This window comes from Melospiza melodia, chromosome 2 (assembly GCF_035770615.1).
Source record: "Melospiza melodia melodia isolate bMelMel2 chromosome 2, bMelMel2.pri, whole genome shotgun sequence".
NCBI classification, from domain to species: Eukaryota; Metazoa; Chordata; class Aves; order Passeriformes; family Passerellidae; genus Melospiza; species Melospiza melodia.
The window spans coordinates 81,987,611-82,011,844 of NC_086195.1; the positions used below are offsets into that span (position 1 = coordinate 81,987,611).

At 40.8% G+C, this 24,234-nt stretch overlaps 1 protein-coding gene across 2 annotated transcripts in view; it reads right to left on the minus strand.

Moving 5' to 3' along the window:
* Positions 1–24,234, minus strand: part of ATP8A2 (ATPase phospholipid transporting 8A2) — a 314,756-nt gene that overhangs the window by 82,566 nt on the left and 207,956 nt on the right. For both annotated transcript variants that reach the window (XM_063149059.1, XM_063149060.1), the window contains 4 exons: positions 23,637–23,715; positions 19,921–19,982; positions 19,548–19,604; positions 15,728–15,835 (listed from right to left, as the gene is read on the minus strand). In XM_063149059.1, coding sequence (XP_063005129.1) covers positions 15,728–15,835; positions 19,548–19,604; positions 19,921–19,982; positions 23,637–23,715 — 306 coding nt within the window. The remainder of the gene's footprint in view (positions 1–15,727; positions 15,836–19,547; positions 19,605–19,920; positions 19,983–23,636; positions 23,716–24,234) is intronic.

Genomic DNA, 24,234 nt, shown 5'->3' on the forward strand with positions numbered 1-24,234 from the left:
AACAGTGCAGCCACACTTCTGACTTTCATATTGATTTTTTTCAGTTCAGAACAGCACTAGCTATTTTTTAAGGTTTCATAGCTCAGTTCTGGCACAAAGTTTAAAACTTTCCCAACTGTTTAACAGATTACACAAATGGCCAGCAGTAGCTAAGCAGGGAGAAAGAGCTCTAACTCAGTAATGTATTCTACTGTGATAAATTCTGTTTCAGCTAGACTCTGATTCCTGTCCTAGTTAAGTCCCACCGGAAGAAAAAGAAAAAAGGAAGGAATCAAATGTAAAGCAAAGAACTCGCTGAAATGACTCTTCAGGGCCTTCCCTGCAGTGCTGGCACTCAAAGCTATACCTGGGCTCCAGTAAGTTTTTAGCCACAGCAACACTAATTAATTGAGGGCACTTTGGAAAATGCCCTTCAATCCACTGCTGTGACTGCTGGATGGCTCACAAAATTTCTCCCTCAAGTCCTTTCTGCTCTTTTGAAGCTCTGCTGGAAAAAGCACTGCAGAGTCTGGGGGGAAGGAGCAGCTTGCAGTGGATGGGATGCTCCTGGGGGTGGTTCACCGAGCAGGTGTGAGGGGCCCAGGGGTGAGCAGCGAGCAGGACTGTGGCTGCCAGCCCTGCACAGCACGGGGGCCCTGCAAGGAGCCGGCCAGGGAGGAGGCAAACTTGACACTGCCAAAGTGTCACTTGCTCCTCATCTGTCTCTGAGCAGCAAGAGGGAAAACAGTGTAAATCCAGCACATGAGAGAAATAAAGAGAAAATCTTACCTACAAAACAATGCAGGTATGTTAGTAGAAATTAAGTCCCATATGCATCCAAATGTACACAAAATTTGCAGGGCAAGGCAACAACCACGGTGACCTGAGATGATTGTGGCCCACCCTATGTGGGGATACACACCAGGGTGCTGGGCAACAGTGGGTAAAGAAGAAGGAGGAAAACAACCATGCCAGTGAGGCTGTGCTGTGTGCAGATTTCAAACACTGGATGCCTCTCTGTATATCAGCAGAGAAGCCCACAAGAGGCAGAATACAAATCACAACTGATTTTATTCCAGCCAAAACTAGCAGCAAGCAGAGACTTCCAGGGGACTTGGACTCAGACTCACTGTACTGAAACTGATGAAAGAGTGTGCCTTATGCTGCTCTTGACAGGAGCAAATGATTAAAATTCAAGTTTCTCAAGAATGGCAAAGCCAGCCAGAGGCTACTGACCCAGAGGCAGCTATTGAAAGACATCAGGTGTGAGCAGATCTTGCTGCTCCTCTATTGCTAAATCACACATTAGATGATGTTTGAAGCTAGCAGTGTCAAGGGTGAGCTGGGCTGAAAGGGGCAAGAACAACACTGGATGTAAACAACAGCTAAAAATAGAGGGGAGCATAAAACAACATACTAAGTGTCTCAGCAGTTTGCCCTGAGTTTTTACCACTGCTTCTCCAGTAGATACTTTCCACAGTAAAAGAAAGATTTATGACAAGCTTAAAATGAAACTGTCTGAAAGACCATTAAACTTCTGCATATTGCCACTTTCAACAAAATTAATGCCAGTGTTATGTGTGACAGGGTCTATCCTTGCTTGACTGTTAGGCTGCCTTTTTCCAGTTCCCTGTTTCTATGACCTATATTTCCAAATGTCCATCAATACCCCCAAATTCAAAGGCACAAAACCTCTGGTCTGTTCATGGATTCTCTTGAAGAGCAGTAAGAAAAACTTACAATGTCAATGTATTGCATGTAGCTCTGCTTCTGCTACAGAGACAGCTATTTAACAAAATAGCTGCGAGTTCAGAATCCAAATAATTAATCTGATTGTTTGTGACACCCCCTGGGTGCCTCCTGGCTCATCATCTGCCAGACATAGGTGCCTGCACTACAGAAAAAGACAGCGGCACAGTCACAGTACATAAATATTTCAAAGTGCTGTTTAGGAAATGTATTTTGAAAGTGTTATTGACAAACTTTGTTACATGAAGAGAGTCACAATTAAATACATCATTAGCTTTGTTTGCACTAATTTATCTAATGTGCAAAGGAAAGCAGCTAGTCTAAAACCCAATGAACATTCAAATACTAAGCATTATTATTATTATTATTATTATTATTATTATTATTATTATTGCTAAGGTCAAGTTCTTCCATTTGCAGCTTTTGCTCTATAGTTCTGACCTTACTAGACCTTGTTTTCACACAAACTCCCTTGCCAGCACACTTTAAACAAAATTAAATTTTCTGATATGCAAATATTTGAAGACAATGGAATTGAGATTAAAAAGAAGACCTATCCTAGAAGCTGGTTTCCCTTTCAGGAAAAAATCTTGCTTTTTTAATGGATCAATAAAGTTAACTGTCAAATTTTAAGTGTATGGTAAAATATAATCAATTAATAGTTACCTCTAATACCGCCACTAGAACCTGCATCTCAGTGCCTTTAAAACCGCTTTGGCTTTGGGTGACATTGTTATTTAAACTTCTAGGTTAAAGCCAGCAAAACCAAGGATTCTGCTTTGGTCACAGACTGTTTACATTGTTTGGTTGGTTTTTTCCACTTTTTAAATTCTTTTAAAAATAAAGCTGATATATCAAGCTCTTATTCAAATCAGCTTCAGCCAAATAGTAACTACTACTACTTAAAAAGCAGAGCTGAAAAATCCACTGATCTGAAAATCACTTGTTAACTGTTGCAGAACCATCCTTCTCCCCATCCTGAGCTCTGCAGCACCCATTGAGGAATCTGTCCTCTGAATATTTTGGTGGGGGAACAGGGGGAGCACACATTCTTGGACCATGTGAAGTGATGGGAACGCTCTTCCAGGCACTCCTGGGGATCAGAATCAGACAGAGCACCAAAGCCTAAATTCCCTGGGAAACAAGCCAGTTCACTTCACGTGAGCAGCACATCTGACTTTCAGTACATGGCACAAACAGCCACACTACCTGCAGAAAATTGCTGGTGAATATCCAGACTCTGAAGACACCTAATGTTACAGCTACAGTTTTCCTGCTCCATTTTGAGGCTGAATATTTGGAACATGAATAATGCCATTAACGCAGAATTAGGTAAGCCCCACGGTTTTCCAATGACTTAGTTTTTGTCTGTACTAATTTTACCTCCAAATCTGCATGTCTGAAACTCCACACTCTTCAAGTCTGCTTAAAGTGATTACGTCTTCTCAGTAAATCTTAGATTGTTCTTTCTTCTGGCTGCAGAGCTGTCTGCCTGCAATTTCTCAAAAGAGAGCCAGGATTTCATATCCATTGGCCCCTGCATTCCTGCCAAAGCCCTGCAGAAATGAGAGCTGCTGCAGCTGCCAGGGTTTATTTACACACATTCCTGCCTCAAATTGAATTAATGAGCATAATATAACTCAGGCAATGTCCTCCACAGCTCTTGTTTCTCTTTGCCCCTCTTGACATTTCTTTCTCTCACACAACCCCTCTTGTAGTCTGTCTTAAAGCAGTATCTAAAGTGATCTTGGTGTAAAAAAGGAATTGCAGACACATTCAGGCTGATAAACGTGTATATACCTTGCTTACAGCCTGGTTTGTGGAAAGCCCAGGATCACCTTAATGAGTATCCAGAAGGCTAGATTGAACTTACTTGCTCTGTTCACTCTAAGTTTGTCTGTTTAGCAACAGACTTCGACATTTAATCACTCCAAGACCCAGCCTTGCAAAGAGCTCTGATGCAACAGATGAGAGCAGCTGATGTGACAACATATCTGCAGTCATTAATGTTCACACGCTATATTTAGTAAGCCATTCCTACAGGTGTCTCCGGCCCATTTCCGTCTTCAGAAATCTGGAATTCTGCACCCACAGCATAAAGGGTCCCACCATTAACAAGCCTTTAGGCACTGCATGGACACATCACATACAGGAAAGCTGCTCTTATGCTGCTAACCAGACCAAAGCAGTGTTTCCAATACGTTATGGCACAGACAGAGCTCAAAAATGTTTGTCCAAACATTCACATCCATGCGATTACTGAAGTTCATTCTCCCCTATATTATCACCCCATATAAAATGTATTGCTCACAAACAGTATGAAACATGTGAGGCTTGAAAAGCTTAGAACAAAAGCCATATACTTCTACTGGAAGAGTGCTAAGAGAAAATGAATAAAATCTTTAGTAATACATACATTTGCTACAACAGCATTTAATCAGCAACATTCACAAGAACATGGCTGGCAACAGACAGGGTCCACCTGTCTCACAGCGGGGAAAGGATCTTTGCACAAGAATTAGCAGATGTCACTGAAAGAGCTCCAAACTAGATCTGAAGGGTGAAAGGGATAAAACCAGGCTCACCAGATATAAGCCTGGGGGTTAGCACTCCATATGGGATGGCGTGAGATTCTTTGGTCTGATGTCTCAGTGGAGGTAGGGGAGGAAGATCCATGCAGCAGCAAAGATGCAAGCGTTACCAATGTGTCAGAAACTGTGGAAGCTCCTGAGTATGGTCACGTAGGAATTAGGGCATCTCCCCAAAAAAGCCCAAGAGAAATGGATTTACTCCAATGCCCATAGCATGGGCAACAAAGAGGAAGAGCTGGTAACCACTGCAGAGGAGGAAAGCCAATGATGCATTAATGGGAACATGGTAGGATGACTCACACAACTGGAGTGCTGCAGTGAGTAGAACCTCTTCAGATGGGATGGGCAAGGAAGGTCAGGTGGTGGGGTAACCTTTTAAGTTAAGGAGCCTTATCAGTATCTAGAGCTTGATGGTAGTGATGATAGGGTTGAGGGTTTATGTGTAAGGATCAGGGGAAAGGTCAACAAGCCAAATATCGTGGTCAGAGTCCATTATAGAGCACCCAAAAAAGAAAAAGAGGCAGAAAAAATATTCCATAAACAGATGGGAGAATCTCAGGATCACTGGCCCTTGTTCTTGTGGGGGAGTTCAACTCACTAAATGACTACTGAAATACAATACAGAGGAAACAGTCTAGGTGACCTGCTTAGTGGAAAAAGGAAAGGCTGTGGACCTTGTCTATTTGGACTTCAGTAAAGCCTTTGACACCAATTCCCACACCATTCTCCTGGAGAAACTGACTGCTCATGGCTTGGATGGTTGCACTGTTTCCTGGGTAAAAATCTGGCTGGATGGCTGTGCCAAGAAAGTGGTGGGGAATGGAGATAAATCCACGGGTGGCTGGTCACTGGTCGTGTTCCCTACGGGTCAGTATTGGAGCCAATCACATTTACTATCTTCTCATTTATCTGGATGAGGGGGTCAAGTGCAGATGACACCAAGCTGGAGGGCAGGAAGGCTCTCCAGAGGGACCTGGACAGCATGGATCCATGGGCTGAGACCAACTGTATGAGGTTTAACAAGGCCAAGTGCTAGATCCTGCGCTTGAGCCACAACAACCCCAGGCAGCACTACAGGCCAGAGGCAGTGTCTGGAAAGCTGCCAAGCAGAAAAGGACCTGGAGGTGCTGGTCAATAACTGGCTGAACATGATCCAGAGTGTGCCCAGGTGGCCCAGAAGGCCGATGGCATCCTGGCCTGGCTCAGCCAGGTGTGGCCAGCAGGAGCAGGGCAGTGACCGTCCCCCTGTACCCAGCACTGCTGAGGCCACAGCTCCAATCCTGTGCTCAGTTCTGGGCCCCTCAGTGCCAGAGAGACATTGAGGGGCTGGAGCGTGTCCAGGGAAGGGCAGCGGAGCTGGGGAAGGGTCTGGAGCACAAGTGCTGTGAGGAGCAGCTGAGGGAGCTGGGGCTGTTTAGCCTAGGCAAAAGGTGGAACTTAATGCTCTCTCTACAGCTACCCAAAATGAGGTTATAGCTAGGTGGAAGTCAGTTTCTCACCCCAGAAAAAAAGTGATAAGAACAAGAGGAAATGGCCTCAAGTTGTGCTAAGGGAGGTTTAGATTGGATAACAAGTTTTTTCATTGAAAGGGTCCTCAGGCATTGGAACATACTACCCAGGGAAGTGGTAGAGTCACCATGCCTAAAGGTATTTAAAAGACATGCAGATGTGCACTTGGGGACACTTGGCAGTCCTGGGTTAATGGTTGGACTTGACAACCTCAGAGGTCTTTCCCAACCTTATGGTTTTATGATTCTGTTAAAGCTTGATGGCAGCAAAGAACTGGGGCATGGTGTGTGTGCAACTTTCAGTGTCTTTACTTAGAAGTTTCCTCTCAGTTCCCTCTTCTTCCAACTTTTCAATATAATTCCATGCACCTCATTAACATTTTCTTCCTTACACACAGCTGAAATCAAATACACTTGTCACTAAACTTTTGTTGGGTCTTTGGAAAACATTTTGCATTTTGTGGCTGCCTTTCATATGCCTTTTGGTCTGTGTGAGGATGCCAGTGATTCAAGAGTTCAACTGCTCTTCCCATCTGTTCTGAATGAACAGTAACGCTGAGACCCATTAGCTAAATGAGATTTTGCTTAGCCCCAAATAACAGCACTTTGTATAGGTACCTGATTGACAGAGTTTTATTTTCAGTTGTTCTGCTCACCACCAGATACCTGTCTGGTTATTCCATATATTCACTTCTCCCTCCTCCATGTTTTAAAATTTCTTGTTATATATAATACAATTTTACAGAAGCACAATAACAGTCAACTAAGTAAAATTATCAAAGAAATTCCTCTGATTTCTCTTTCAGAGTGGACAAACTTCACTTGAATTGGGAAAGGCTTTGCCTGAATGCAGCTCTTCTGAAGCAAAGCTTGAAGTAATTACTTTTCATGCTTCTCTGAAATAGAATTAGCCTAAAAATATCCCTTTTGGTATATCTTTCATACAAATTCTTTCAGAACCCCACAACAAGATTACTCTATAGCTGAAAATAAAATGCCTAATACTGGTGGTTCTACTGAACGTACACAGAATGCTGGACAGCATGCTGCTTAGCTAACATGCTAACATACTGGAACCCAAGCACTAATGATGAAGTGCCACAAGAAAACCCTTTAGATATTTACTACAACAGATGGCTACTCCAAAACACTGCACAAAAGAGGTCCTTGCAAAGGTGACAGCCATTTTTTTGCAAAATATAAAATGACACTCTGACAACCATAGCATCTTCTCTTTGAGTCATGCACACATTTCGTACACCCATGCAATGGCAAGTAATGAATTGAGTATGGTGTGGAAACTCATTCCCTCAGCATGTCCTCTGTTCAGTAGTGGGTACAGCTCACAGTTTATTACAGGAGCACCTGATGGCTGGTAGGTCTTCATACTTTTCCTTCTCAGAAATCTTCTAACACGAGATACAAACCAAATGAGAGTGAGATGATGAAAGTAAGTTTGCATATAATATTGTTCTAGCTCATTTCTTTTAAAAGGATCTGCCAGGTCCCAGATACTGAACAGGGTAAGAAGTAGTAAGTAGTACTTGCAGAGAAATACTGTTTAACACCTTGCTTTCGGGATAATTTATTGAAAACAGAAGAGCCATGTTGGGTCTAACTTTCATTCTACATTTCGGCCACTGTACTGAATCCTCACTCAGCATCCGCCATAAAGCACTCCATGGTACAGAGAAACAATGTTTATACTTGCTTATCCTCTTTGGTGTGTGACAACACTACTGTCCAAGGTTTCTCTGCACTGGCTTGCTGACTCTACAATAAGCATGAAACTGTCTTATCTAAGCCATATCTCAGAAAGGGGAGATATGTCCAGAGCTGCAAGATGTAGCTCTGCAAGATGCTCAGCATAAGGCTGCAGCTCCTAATAGTGAAACTTCTTTTCCAACATCAGCCAACTGAGAGGTACCATTGCTGGGTTTTATGCTACAGAGACCAGTGGTGGCACATGTAAACATAACCAACCCCTCCACACTTTAGGCATTATATTATGGACAGCACCTGAATAATTTTCTCCTTTTCTCCTTTCAATCCAATTGAATCCAAAGAAAACACAGCTCTCTGGGGACACTCCTTCCTACACCTTCTGTCAAGAGTACTGGTATAAAAACACCAGCTCAAGTGCTGCAAATACCCAAATGAGGAAATACACTCTACAAGCCAAATGGGTGCAGCAGTCTGACTTCCTGCACAGACTCAAAACCCCAAAGGCACTCTCAGAAGTGGCTGCATTCAGTTGCTTTTTGCCTGTCACATCCACGAATAGAGAGGCAGCATGAGATACCATTGTTGCTGTCAGCTCTTGAGTTACCAGGAAAGCCATGGGGCCAGGCTGCTCTGGCTGACCCACACCAGCAGCCAGGGCATTTGGAGGGGCTCTACTCCTTCCAGCCTCACTACTCCTGTGTACCGATGCTTGCCTTAGAACAATGTAAGAGAGATCATTTCTACTCCTCAGGGCTTTTTGGATCAAATTTTGACATAATACAATTGGAGGAAAAAAAATGATCTCATGAAACATATACTTTAGGGAGGAAAGGGAATAAAGGTATGTTTCAAATTGATCTGGAAATATTTTCCCATGTGACATAGTTATGCTTGTCTCTTACAAAAATGAAATCTGTTAGTGAAGGAAAGAAACAGTGGCATGGAGCACAAATTCAGCTAAACAAACAAAAAATCTTCCACAAACAAAACTCCTTTATAATATGTAAATTCAAATAAAAACATAACGTGACCCTTCTGTCCCCAAGGAACGAAGGTAAAAACAACATCCCAACCAACCCCCAAATATCTGCTATGGGGGCTTCCCTGCATTCATCAGAAAACCAAGTAACTTAAGTGTGACCAAAGCAAGCCATAAAACCACTAATTCCAACTCACAGACAGTCACCTCCTGCCCTCTGGAATAGATCCCATCTGCTGCTCCTCTTACTTTCTAAAGGATTCACAGCTTCATTGCTATGAGTTTAAACACACTTTTAAAAGCCATCTTCTCTAAACAATTACCCTGCCACCTTCCTTTGTTTCTGTCCTATTGATTATGGGAATGGCAACACGCTGGTCTGCTTTCACATCCTCTCTGCCGTGGCCTTCCTCATCATGCCAGATTGTTTAGGCAACAACATCCACAGAGGAACAGGATATTGCTCGATGTCTTCACAGCAGCTGGAAATGCATCTGGTTTGCACACCTGGCAAGCTGGCAGAGCAGTGCTCAGCAGTGCCCACATGTTGAGGCAGACCCACTCCTCCTGGTTACCAAGCCTCTTGTGCTGCCACCAGCCCAGCTTGTGCAGGACACTGCTAACCTACAAACTTCATCTGCTAAAGATGCTGCAGAGGCTAAGTGCTGCTCCATGAGAGGCATAAAAACTGCTTGGCTGCTTTCCACTTTTCCAACAGAGGAACAGCTTTCTCTTTTACTGAGATGCATACAAACCCTTGTCATACATGACAAACCCACACTGTAGAGCTGCTTGGTTTTCCTCCTTAATTTTCTAATGCAGAACACAGCCTACATCAGGAATGCTCTGATCCAGGAGACAAGTCATACATTCTCAGTTTGTCCTTGCTTGTCAACGGGGCTCAAAACACAGACTTTTTTTATAGACATGAGCATTAGTAAACACTGCCTCTGGTACAATACAGTAGCTGCCTTTGTATATTTAAAAGGCAGCTGTTTCTAATTGAGAAAATACGGATTAGGATATCTTCCAAACATCTTTCCATGAAATTGCAACAAGGCTTTGCTACTTCTAAATATAAGAATAAAGCTACTTGGGAAAATTTTGAGGGACGTGAAGCAACGCTGAACTCCAAATTGAGGAAAGACGCAACTTCTGAAGCACAGTCCATTACTACAGAATGGTAATTCCATCCTGAGTGAAGGAACTTGGTTCCTGGACACTGCTTTTCCCCACTCCAAAACCAATAAATCAAGATAACGGGCAATTACACTAAAGTCTAAATGCTCTGTATTTTCATTTAAGCTACTGAGCAGCATTTACATGTTAAAGCTACCTGATCTCCAAACCAGCCTTGACCAGACAGCATGGCTAGAGTCGCAGGTTACACCCTAACACTGAAGAAAAAACAGGTGACCACCTCTGCACCATCTGTACAACCTGTAGGTAACCATTCACAACCACTCCCTTTCCTATTGCTCCCCCATCTAATGCACTCACCTGCCAGCCACAGTTCTTCTGCAGAGCAGGGACCAAGAAGTGAAGGTGAACACATGAACACTTGGGAGAAGTTTGAAGCCAGCTGACCGCTCTGCACTGCCAGTTTCCAAACCTGAACGAGTATTTATGCTTCTGGCTTAACACTATTTTCACATGGCTCTATATAGGAAATGCCAGCACAGTGCTGGGCACAGCTGCATATACAGTCCTGCTTTAAAGCCTTCGTAAAATATTTCCTAAGGAGAAATTAAGTGTGGGAGATCTTTCAGAAATATTTAGAACAGGTTTGTGTCAAAGTTGCCAAATAGATAAAGGAGCATGTTTTGGGTGATTAGCCTGCGTTAAAATAAGCATGCTTAATATATTAGTTTCACATTCATGACTTATAAAAATATTAATTTATCTCCATTTTTTCATCTTTGTGGTGTATGACATAGTACAACACAATGCCAGAGATCTAGAAGTGAGAGATTAATTTCTGAAAGCCATGTGTGGCTCATAAAAACAACAAATCCACTCCTTCAACAGATGCTTAAAAATATATGCATGCTTCGTTAGTCTAATTTGTCCGCTCAGAGCCTAGTCCAAAACTGCAGAAAATGTTCCAAAACCACATCAAGTGCCACGGAGACCTCTGTGCATAATAACAAAAACAAACATGATCAGCAGGCATTAAGGACCTCAATCTGCAGGCAAAGTCTGATTTGTGTATAACAGCTGGATGAAGCTTTTTCACCAACCAAAGCACTGACACCACAATGTAATGTGCAACTGATTGCAGACAAACAAACCACAATCAGAACAGCCAATTTTCTAACTAGCACCAAACTATGGAAATATGAGAAGCCAGAGAGAACAACAGAGACCTCTGGAAAACAATTCAAATGTAGAGAGTAAGACAAAAGTATTCTGGACAACACAAAAATGTACATTAAGTTGCCAGCTTTGCAGTGTGGATTTGGAAGGGCAGTAATGTGAAACCTGTTTATTACACCACAATAATGATTATTATCTTGCCTCCAGGATTTTTGGGGGGTGTTTCATGTTGTTTCCAAGTCTCGAAAACCATGAAGTTTTCTCACATGCTTTGGTAAGAGCTCAATCAGCAAGATCTCAGAGAGCGCTTCAGATCGAAGGCTAACTACAAAACCAACCATCCAACCTGAGTCCATCACACCCTCTGTCTACATCACCTCCCTCCCTCAAAAGCCAACAACAGTGCAATAGTCAAGGCAAGCCCATCTTGCTAATGCCATACACACAGATGAATGGGAAGCTTTGCTAAAAAAGGCACAGATGTCTTCTTAACAAGCCGTTAGAACAAGCATGTCCTGCTACTGTCACATCACATGGCATCAACCAGAGATCTCCACTACTGGGATCTTTTAAAAAACATCTTTAATCCAGGTAAACGCCGTGTGCAGCTTCTTTAAAAGTCTTCATAAGAAGATAACCTAGCAAGAATCTGATAGTTCAACTGGACAAGAAATAATTATCGTCTGTCAAGGATGTGCAGAGCACTGGAAAATAAAAGCACACCTGCAATTACAGCTATGAAAGTGGCTCTTACATGGAGTTGTTTCAGCTATGCTGGTGGTAAAAGTATTTGGACTCTGATTCAAGAAGTCTTTCAAACGCAGCTGTACAAAGGTAACTGGGAAGTACAGCAGCCCCAATTTCAAAACATCCAGCCATGAGGTTTTGATGAGATGGGCTTCCTGATGACATCCTAAGATCAAGATGATTGTTAAACCCCAGTTCTGCAACATGACTACATATAGCACAAAGCAGAAGTCTAAAAAATTAGAAACACCAACCTGCACTTTAAAATAACCACAGCACGTGTCTGTCTCAAAAGCAGATTAAAACCCTTTCCTTCAGGCAGAAACCATGAGACTGATACTCATCTTCCTAAAGGTATTTCCTTAATGGTAACAACAACAAATGGAGCAGACACAAAATACAACACATGTTAAGGTAAATAAAGTGGAAGAAAGAAATCGCAGCTACGTAGTTCTTTCATCATCAACAAGCAGATGCTTCGGAAGGGTGATAGGAATACTCCTTTTCCTGCCAACCCGACTCTCCCTTGAAACAAAAAATTTCTGCTCAAGGTGGGGAAAGAAGATACCTGTTTTTATTTATCTTAGATAATGTCTAGATCAAGACTCAAAGCATGAGCACTTTCAAAGCATCCTCTTGTACACATATGCATGCTTTCAGGTACAGGTATTTAGACATGTGGGGGGTGGGAATACCTGCACACAGACTTTAATTCCATACAGTGCACTATTATTCCCATGAACCTAAAGTATGCTTCAATTCCAATGAAGAAATCAATACAGAACAGAGCATTAGCAGCATATTTCTTGCACCATATGTATGACTCATGTAGGAAATAAGCACAAATGCTAGCATTCACTGTTCCCTTCAGGGCATTAAATCTCCATCCCCAGGCAAACAAACAAAATACCCAGGACTGCATGAGGGCAGGATAGTGGCTAAGGTGCTTATCAACAAAATAGCACTGGGCTATGAGCTACAAGCCCTGTTAGTTCAGGGACATGATAATTAAATAGGAGCTCACATCCTCAGAGTGGCACATTTTTGTACCACTTCTTCCAGATAATGAGTATCAAACTAGACAGCTCTTTTTAAAAACACAAACATCTACTTGCTTTCAAAAATCTGTGGTGGTAAGTCATAACTACCCAAAAGGCAGGAAAGGACTCATATATTGTAAAAAATCCTGTTATCTGGAAGTGACCATTCAAAAGCAATCAGTTCTTATCAAAGCATCTTGGCTTTTGTAATTTTTTGTTTTTGGCAAGACAAAAAAAAGGCACCAACTCTTCTCGGTGTCACTGTTCTTGTAAATATATTAAAAAATTCACTTGAAAATATAGAGAAATTCAGGAAAGTCAAGAGAGCTACCAGAGAGTTTGCTTACATTATTATTTCTGATACTATTAAAGAGAAATTGTGCATCTGAAAAGGTTCTCCCAAAGCAGAAAGAGTTTTTTCCCAAAGTACCAGATGCATACTATTGGAAGATTTCTATTAAGGACTACTGAGATTTTAATCATGGCTTTGTCTTAATATGTCACAAGTACTCCATTCTTAATATTTTAGTGAAAATAGAAGAAATATATTGACTCTGACAAGAGAGAATAAGTAAGTCGCTTTCCTTTGCCCCCAAGGAGGAAAAATGGTATTATATCCCTGTGAAAATGTTCAAGATATTATGGGCAAGAGAAAGAAATACTTAGTGCAAACAGTTTAACAAACCCCATCAGAACCAAAGCATCACATATTTGAAGTCTGCCAGGTTTCATGCTGACATTTGGTGAAACAACACAATAAAAGGTTTTGCACCTCCTGTGCCTTCTACTAATGGCACAAAGTCCTGCCGAGCACAAATGCTAATGACTACTCCAGCTAAAATCAGCTTCCTTCAAATCCTGTTAGATTTGCATAGTATGAGGATCTAAAATATCCTGGAGTTCAGTTTATTTGAAGATAAGCACACTAGCAAGATCTGAAACAAGAATAATGCTTTTAAGACACCTTATTATTTATAAATGAACAAAAGAATCCAGCAAGAGTAAAGAAATTGTTAAAGTCTAGGCAGCAGGGCAACTCATTTTACTGACTAGAGCCTAACACAGTCCCAGCTCATTTCACCATGAGCTGGTTTCATGACAGCAACCAATTACTCAAGAGACTCTGTGGGAGTTAATGTGAGTGGTAAACAAGCTCCCTTTACCTTGGGAGCTTTCCTTGATTTTACAAAAGGATAAAAGTGAAACAAAAAAAAAGAAAAAACCCCCCACATTTTTCAACGGCTGCTCCTTCTCTCAAAAATACAAGAAAACTGGTAGAATGATATTGATCCCCTCTAGCACACACTGAAAGCCATAAGACAGCTTATTTCTGACTGCTTGTATTCAAAAATCATCTCTATAGAATGATCACCTATCCTTAACATTTTAGATTGATAATTACTGATCCACGTACACAGCTCCACAAGCACTGGACTGGGACACTCTACCAGCCAAGGTAAACATGTTCTCCATTAAAAAAAAAAAGGAGAACAGATTATTTTCATTTTGGCAAGATATTAGTACCACTTCTCAAGTTGTAATGTCAGAAAATAAGAGCATAAAACCAAAGGCTAAATACAACCACTTTCTAGAAACATAGTCAAGAAAAACCAAAGCCTTATTAATGTGAATGTTTTGTTCCAAGACCTGTGGTTTTATATGCTGCAGCAAACGCTGATGACCAGCACAACATGAATTTTGCTTAAGTTCCAATAAAAAATAAGAGTCACTTTTGGGAAAAAAAGAAAGGCAACAGCAAGCTAAACCGCATAGCTTGGTCCCTTGTGCGTGAAGCAACATTTTGCCATATTGTCTATATATTAGAGGGCTGACAAGTTAATGGCAGCACTAAAGTCTGCTGTAGAGGACAAGTTGTTCTCAAGTCTGCATGATACTGAAGTCAAATTATTGCCTGATATACGAAAATGTGAGTTAGAGCTACTGATGCTGTGTGTGCTGTGAAACATGCCAAGATCATCATGAAATACTACCAGAGGACTGAGGCTTTGTCTGTCAGTCACTCACCAGCCTGTCAGCTGTCAGTCTCAGCCATAAAAAGCTGTCCATGAAAATGTATCATAGCCTCCATTATCTTCAGTGTTTTAGAGCATAATAATAAAATATGTATTAAGCCAGAACAGCAACAAAACCATGCCTGACTGCTCTTGATGAATACAAACGTGGGAGCAATCTGAAAAATCTAATTGGCTTGCCAACACTTGAGTTTTTTATTATAATTTTCTAGTACATAAGGGTAGCAATATAAGAATATAATTTCTTGAAATTATTAGATAGATAGCTTTTCTTCTTTCTGTATCCCATCTTTGCATGGAAGTCTAAACTTACAACCCAATGCATTTCTCAGGTAAAGCTGAAAGCCATTCCAACCTCTACAAAATAGCTTTTTATCGTAAAATTACAAAATCCTTAATTGTTACAATTGTTAATTGCTATGCCCTTATTTTACCTATGCATTAATCTCTTGAGTGATTTTGACAGGCCTGCTATTCGATCTTCTCACCAGGGGTTGAAATAATGACACTGATGGGAAAATTTTACTACCTGGAGCTCAGCTGACATGGAAGGAACAAATCCAGAATTCCTCCAGTGCCATAATCAGCAATGTATCAGCTCTCCTGCTTCTGACCATCTCTTTCTATTCTCAAGGAAATTCTGTTTGTTTAGAATAGATGAAGGTAAAAAGCAACAATATGAAACCAAACATATGGAAAAGAACAAACCCGTGACAAAATGAAATCCCAAACCAAATACAACATTTTGTCAAACACACAAAATCTTGCCAGGACTAGACACTAACAAAAGAGCCAGTACTACTGCCATCACAATGAATTGGGAATTGTCATGCAGTACCCACAGTGCATGTTATCATGGACGATGTTAGTTTGGGGGACAAAGAGAGCTCTTCTCATGAGGAGACTAAGCTAAATGAACACAGGGATTAAGAAAAGGTTAAAATTAAGCCCAAGCACTCTGACTAGAGCAGCAGTGCTTTGCCAGCACCATGTGAGCTCTGAGGCTGACAGCAGGGAGCTGTGCTGGGCCGTATCCCCAGAGCCAGGTGTTGGTACTGACCTGCCCCAGCATGTCGGGCGCGATGGGGAACGTAGGCCAGATGGCCGAGTACACGCCGAAGAACACGAGCCAGAGCACCATGCTTCCCCAGACGGCCAGGTGACTGAACTGCCAAGAACAGGGAGAGAAACAGAGTCAACACACGGCACTTCCTCCATCCACCCAGTCCAGAAGTGTTTCTCTGTTCAGGTCTCTGTCGGTCTCACTCAGGCCTGTCTACTGCTCTTGGTTTTGGGCCAGTAGCACAGGTTGTTCAAACAGCACAAAGCACTTCTCTTTAATCTTTGCTTCATAGCAGGGCAGACAGATACTCTTCTCAGCCAATCTGTCTTATTTGGATCTCCAAAAACTCGTCAGATTTTCCTTGGAACCATAATTTCTCTCATCTAGTTCCTGTATCCTGTCACGCACATTCCAGATTCAACATGTAAATCAAGGTAGGAATTTTCAAAGGTGCAGGTTAAAGTTCACATGGACAAATCCCCTATGGCCGTGTACACATACAAGCCATACACATCACTTACCTTCTCTGGAGGAAGATTCAGTGTTGTGTACTACCACAATCAACATCTACTGGTCAACTTTGCCATTTGTTTTTTTGTTTTAAAGGTGTTCTAACTGATTTACACACATGCAATGCAGCTTACATCTTTACTGGTTCTTTAGTCTGTAGACTCACTAAGAGAAAATAAAAACTATTAAATGACCAAGAGCACATCCAGCAAAAACTTCTTCTCGGTGGCATTAAAGTAATTTTCCTACACACGCAAACTGTTTTTCTGCTCAGATGATTTAGGTTGTTTTACTTTTACACCACAGTGGATGGAACCAGTAATTTCAGTTGTAACAAGCAACTGAGCTCATTATTGGCTCCAACTTTTCTGGATGCCAACAACTCCTGCGGCTGATGACTTTGGCTCCAATTCAGAGAAGTACCTGCATAAATCTTAATTACTAATTACATATGAGTTCAGGAACACGGGAATGAATTCACATACTGGGTGCTGGTGGACACAGCGTGTTTGTTCAGCTCTCAGCTTTATATTTCCTACTGGATGACTGTGTCTGTTGACTTTTTGAACAGTATGTCTGAGAACCAAAGAAGTGTCTGATATTGTGTTCTGCTTGCTGTGAGATAAATAAAAACTTCTGGAAGAAGATTACTCCTAATCTGCAACTGCTGGACATGCTCAGAAAGGACAGCTTTCTCCAGCACAGGCAGTGAAAACAAACAAGCAAAGAGCCTGCAGCACCAGTGCAGATTGGCAGATAGTTGGGATCAACTAGAGACTACCTTACAGTAGAAGCATTCATACAAAATGTCAGAGGCAATGGAAAGAACACTCTTCTAGGCACTCTCAGAAAGCTGGAATTTTGTGTAACCCTGAAAGTTGCTGGGCTAATAATAAGCAAGACATGGGATAGGCCCCTTCCTGAAGAGACACAGTAGGCAAGAAGATTTGTTTTCAAACTTTGCTATTTATTCTGTTTGACCCAGGAGATCTGACCTCAGTAAATAAACAACTCCTTATGTAAAACAAACAAACAAGAAACAAACTAACCAAAAAACCCCAGCCCCAAACCCCCACATAACAAAAAAAACCCTCCAAAATACGCACATATGTGCTCAATTCTGTTTAAATGTGAAGAAAAGAAGGAAATTGAAGGATTTTTTTTAAATCCTTCAAGAGGACAAGAGGGATTTTATCCTTTCAGTCTACTTGCTCTTCTGAAAACTGAGCACAATTCACGTCAAGATTCTGACTAGAAGCCCTGCCCTGGTGAGCCACTGTAATGCTCAGCTCCCCAAATATCAAGTACTGCAAGGCTGCTGCAAGAAGATTCTTGCATATAAGCTAGACAGAGTGTGTGGCTCTCCCATGTATCCTGCTTATCTGAAACAGTTGCTGCTACAGTGTGGTAAAGCAATGATGAAAAAAGCTCTGTGTGTTTGGGAAAAAGCCTACTGCAGTGTTCCACACAGGCCCTACGTAACATGACGCTACTCCACTCAACTTCAATGGGTGGATTTTATTATCCATTATGTTGCCACTTTTATCAGAGCCTTTCTTTCCACACTAACTACTGGATATACCATGGTCCCCAAAACTTTGACTGTGTTTTTTATTTAAAGTTTTCTGTTGAAACCACCTTGCTCTCCCTTGTGGCAGTGTCCCTCTCACTCTCTAAAACAAATTGCCTGTAACCAATCCACTTGATGATCGAGAAGTGGCTTAACTCAGTGTTGTAAATTTAATACTCTTCAAGTAACCTGAAGATTCTCTGTGTGTTGATTCACTCATAGCTGAAACTATTACCAACATCAGATTTTGAGATGATGAGAGTCACTGTTCTAAGCAATAGGGCAGGATTTAGAAGTATATATAGAAAAAATGGATTCTAAACACAACTGTTGTGTGAATAACAATAATTTATCTGTAAAATGCCAGAGTTATAAAACTCCAATATCTACTAAACATTATGGTATCTTTTAAAAAAGAAGTTTAGAAATAAGGGGCCCATGATTATCCTCAAGTGGCTGAAAAGACACCCATTACCTATCCAGGGAAGAGGAGAGAACAGAAACCATCAAAAAATTCACAACAAAACAGGATCTAAACAAGCTCACATGCATTCAATGCTGACTGGGTTATTTGCTTTTCTGGTGCACAAGGGATTAATTTAAGGATTTTTGCATTTTAAAATGTTGATACACAACACAGAACTGATGCATAAGCAACAGCAAAAAACCACTCAGATTTTATTTTCAGATGAGAGAATGGGGCAGAAAATATTAACATCTCCTTAACAATTAAATAACCCATACAGACAGCATTTCATCTTTAAAATTCAGAACAGATGTCAGCTCATTGATCTTCGCAATTCCCCTGGGAGGAATGAAATAAAACATTTTACAACTAACAGAAGCAATGAGGTTAACATGACCTAAGCCAAATCCTTGAAGAAACTGGTAGAATAAGAATATGTGTCCTCAAAACATCTTAGCCTTGAGGGCAGAGTTTCTTTGTACATCATGAAAACTGGATTCCCATAAAGTATCTTATTGGTGTGGAGAAAAAGAGACTCCATCAAAATTTAAAAAATTGGTGTTTCAGAGGGGCTAGGGGAAAGGAAGGGAGAAAGGTGTTTAAAGTTCATCAACACAGGAGCCCTTCCCTCCCTGTCCCTCAAACTCTTTGGAGCTCACTGCCCTGCCGGATTCTGTCACCTATCTGTAACAGAGCACTTGCCCATTTCAAGCCAATAACTCAAATCAAGGAAACAACATAACTATTCAACTGACATCCTTATTACACTAAGTTTCAAAAAGAAAAACCAAAAAAACAAAACAATTCAACCAATGTGGAGTCACCACTAGTTCTTTTTACCTGGATCAAAGATGTTTTCAAGCCTAGTTGTTTATCTGTGGGCAGACACCTTTCATTCCCTATTGCACTAATTTTGAAGGAGCTACAGACGACAAAGGATAATTTTCTTGATGCATTTTCTTAAGCAATTTCAGTAGTATGCTGATTTCACGCAAAATTCTGCTCATTTTTAAGTAGAGATGTTGACAATATGCTTTTAGTGTGCTCTTCCCACTTCTGTCAGGCTGCCCTTTTTCATCACAGATATCGTGTGATCTACGAGTTCATTCCTCTCACATTCTGTACTTAGGGAGCTTAGCAGCCTACCCTTACATGAAAGACTTAATTAGAACTCTGAAGTCCCAAATGATTTTTAGTACTTCTTATCTGTATCAATACTCATTAGGGAGGAAGGTGTGCTAATAAAATAAAAGATACTGGAAAGTACTTACTCTAGTCCATGCAGTTGTTTCCAAGCCAGCTTTCAGACAAACAGTGACTACAACATACTGCAAGGAAAAAGAAGAAAGAAGACAACTTCATTACTAACACTCTCAAATCCCAATCTCCCCATTACACATAAAAAGCTACTACCATTTAGGCAGCAACCCAGGAACTTGGTAGGGGATGCAGAAAGGACAGAGCAGAAACTATTGTTGGTGCGTGTCTGGGAAAAAAATTAAAAGGAAGAGGGAAAATCATGCACTTGATTTTTTTTTTTAAAAACTCACATATTTTCTTCAGGTTTACACCATTTTCTTGTGGTGAAAAAAAGGCTGGAAAGAAATTCTACCATTCAAAGATTGCTAGGATACACAAACTTACAGTGTAAACTATGTTTCCAACAAATAAATAGTCAACTCCCTGTCCATTTGTGAATACTGCATCTGAAAGAAGAAGATAAAGAAGATCACCTTTGTTGTCAGTTTATCAACAGAATGGACAAAAGAACAAGGAGATTTTCAGGAGAGAATAACTGGCCCCAACCTTTCCTTCTTGAACATTGAAAAGCACTCCTAGAGACCATGAGGTAATGGTAATGCAGAAGTTGTGCTCAGCTGGGCCTCAGACGCGGTGCACGGAGAGAGCATCCATCCATCCATAGCTCCAGTTGCCTGAAGCTAGCCTAGCAAAGGGGCAGTGTTCACCAGACCTTAACATGTAATTTGCTTGTAAGAGCTGAGGTATATCCCTGCCACTTTTTCTGTTGCTATCTGTCCTGTAGTGTCACTTCTAACAATATTTATTATTTGCATGCCTGTGATGAAAAAGCAGTAAAACACCAGCTGACTTGTGGTGAAAGAGAGCTGAGCTAAGAGCAGGGACAGTTTAATTTGTAAAGGACACATATCAACATGTACAATATTTCACTGGAGGTTAGTTCCATAACTGAGCAGTACTCAGTCTCTGGCCACCCGTTCTCTATCAGCTGTGCACAAGGGTGAGTACATACATGCTAATCTATCATTTGGAAGTGCCAATCTTGGCAATACTTCAAATGTCATTTAGTCTCTCAGCCCTTGCTGAATCAAACTGGAACACCATGAAAACACATTCAACCACCACATGAATGCCAATTGAACTTGTACTCACAGGAGTTTTCAAGCATTACTCAAGCACGATAAGTATTGCTATTTTCACATGTTTTAAGACAACTGCTAGGGAAATACATGAACAGCAGGGACAAAAAGGCTTATGATAAAACCTTGGATTCATTCCTAAACACATACTGCCTAGCAGTGTGAGCAGTTCTGCTATGATGATGCCTTAAGTTTTAGCTTTCATATTATCCAGATTCTGTCCTGCAGTAGTATATAACTCTGAACTTCATATCAAGTGCTAGCAAGTTCTCCTCACAGTTTAGTCAGACAAAACAATTCTTTTCCAGCCCAAGAACCAAGGACACCATCGCAGCTTCAGGCTCAAAAGGTATAAACAACAGCAAACTGAGAAGAGCAGTCTGAGAGGATGGGACGTAATGACCTGAAGCTGTAATTGGTCAATGAACCCCAATATGTAAATAGACCAAAACTTATACAAGTGTGAAAACTCGTGACCCACTGTCCAGCTTGGGTGTAGTCTCAGCCAGGCTCTTGTAGTGCCCAAGGTGCATCCTCTGAAGGTCTTTCAATAAATACCTACTTTATTCCTTTAACACTGTCTAGCCTCCATTCTAGGTAGCCTCTCAAGGCATAAGTAACATTTTGTTAGATTTATTTGGAAAACTGGATTTGACATTCTTAAACAAAAGTTGTGTGCTCCAGGATCAGTAAATATTTAAGCCTATAAAGAAGAGTTCCTGGCACCCTGATCTCTGTGATGAAGATCCAGTCCAGCTTACACCTAAAAACCCCTATACATTCATACAGTACAATTAACCCAAGCTTACTTGTTTTGTTTTCCTTCTACCATGCTGCACGTGGCTGTCTCCAAACAAGTGACAGGCTCTGAATATTTCCCAAAAGTTGCTAGTTCTGTATCTCTGCCTTCTTTTCAATATTAACTACTAATAAAGAGCAGCAGAGTGACTAACACTGCAACTGGAGCTAAAGCCTGAGACAGCTAGGTTAGGAGCTGGCATGGTTTCTAGCCACTGGCATCCTCCTCAGCCCAGCTCCTCTGCAGTGGCTTCAGCCATTTACCACATCATTCAGGGACACACCAAGATTTTACAGTCACCCTGCTCTTTCACCTGGTGCCCATGAAATAGGTGGAGAGCACTAGGGAACTTAGTCTCCCATGCCAGTTGAATCGTGTTGGTGCCAAAAGGCTCAGTTTAATGAGAAAAAGGCATTCCTGAACTCATCAGTTTTGCTAGAATAAGCTGACATGACACAGCCATGCTCTGGTGTAACATCACAGTGAACATTTAAATAATTGAATATGTTTTCCTGTAAGTCTCAACTTCTTTAGAGCTATCTATTTTAGTGCAGTAAGTTAATGTCTTTACTTTTCAGTGTTTTCCATGACCTTTCACTTTGGGAGGCTATACAGCCCTGAAAGGAATGATATTTGTGCTAAAGAGAACAGCAGCATGCTCAATGAACATTCATTTCTGAAGGTATACAAGTGCCCATTCCTAGACTAAATGTACTTCACATCCTAAGGAACTCAAGAGGTTAAGGACCATCCCAGTGTGAATGGCACATTTTTGTCTCTGGCACTGAAATCCTTCTTGCACTTGGAAATGCAAAGAAACTTGAAAATTCAATATTCATTCCTCTCAGGAAAAAAAACTGAGCAATTTATTCAAAGGAAGTCAGAAAGTTAGCCTCTGAGCTGGTATTTCTGTCTTATAATTCTAATTGTTGAAATTTAAAGCACATTATCTATTTGGGAACTACAAAAACCTCTATGCAAGACTATGTAATTTTAACTATAAACACTACAGATGTTAACCTAAAATTTCTGCAGTTGAATTTTAAAAAGAGCAATTCAAGGTTAACATTTGTCATAAAAACAGTGTAACAGAACAACAAAACTCCTCAAATCAAAACAAAAACCAACCAACCATAAAAGCCCCTCTCCCACAAAATGGAACCTTCTTTCAGCCCAGTACAGATGAAAGGCAAGTCCCTTTGTTATATGGTCCATCAGCCATCGAAGTTCCCACTGAGGATATGATACTGACATTTTGATCAGCCAAGTACAGTAGCATGAACCTAATCCCCACAAGTATCTTTACATCATGCCTCTGACATGAGCATTCATCTTCCCTCCCTTTTTATTTCTTTCACCTCCTCCCCAGTTAGTCCATTCTGGAGCCTAGAAGGTTTTCTTAAAATCAGTGTTTTCCACGAAGGAGTTTCACTTGTGAAAAATTAATGATTTTAGATAAATATTCTCTTCACCAGCCCCAAATTCCTCATTTGATCTAATGCTATTTCTTACCACAATCAAAGAACAGATTTCCAGCGGTTTTTCCCACCTACACAGCTATACTGGAAAGCTAGGTAGTAACCACATGGGACTTACTGGTCCCTGAAATACCATGTAGCTGCATTACCCTGAAAAGTTGCATTACCTTGAAAGCAAAACTTAATAATAACCCTAATTTGTACACCAAAGAGTCTTATTTCCCCAGTATCTCTGACTCTTGATCTGGTTTACTTCCATTCCAGCCAGTTCTTTTTCACAGTACTGCTTTATAGAATGGGGGAGTTCCAACAAGATATAAAGCAAATGGTTCTAAGGCAGCTTCTGTAAGAACATTATTCAATCAAATGCTGAGATCTCAACACACTACCATAAAAAAAAGAAAAGGCATTTCATAAAACATCACTCAGTATTTGGGTAAGACTTCTTAGCAAAGCAGTAGTTTCATTTTTCACCTATTAAAGTCACTATATGAACAATAATTATGTTAGATTAGAATAATTTCTGAAAGCCACTAGACAACCTGCCAAGCTCAGCAGCTAAAGACTATTGAACTGTCTGGCAGCATTATTTCTTGGGACTTGTCACGACCCCCCTTCTGTAAACACACTGGTTCTGTAAGACTGAACATCAGTTACTCACATAAGAAATAATGAAGCCCTTACCATGCTCCAGCACTTTCAGTGGAAACCAGAAAAGAATGATGGAATGGATGAGGGCATTGATGCAGTGACCCCAGAAAACCTGAGGGAAAACAAACCAAGCCATCAGTAAAGTCCAAAACTCTTGACCTCCCTCTAACTCCTAACAAACACTTCATTGTGTAGTTTAGAGTCAAAAAATGTTTGTCCTGAAGTGAAATACTCAAACTTCTGCAGGATCTATTTTCTCCTACAATTTCTGCTCTTTCACAAGAAAACACTGGTCCAATTTGATCATTTTATTCTACCAACTTGAAGCATAATAGGCAAGCCTGCTTCAGCTTAAGATCTTTATTGAAATAAGGCAGACAGCTTGAGTCAACTTTGTTTAATTACCTCAAAGAATAATTTTAAAAGAGTGATTCAGTATTATGAAATATTCCATTTTCTTTAAATGGATAAATACTTTGTGCCCCACAGTTTTTACTAGCAGATAATATAATTTTGCACAAACTAAAGCTTTATGTACTCTACAATTTCCTCTCCAAACAAAGCAATCCTACAGCTTCCTTGATTCAGAAGTACATTTAGATGTGCTCATTATGGAAAAGACAGAATATCA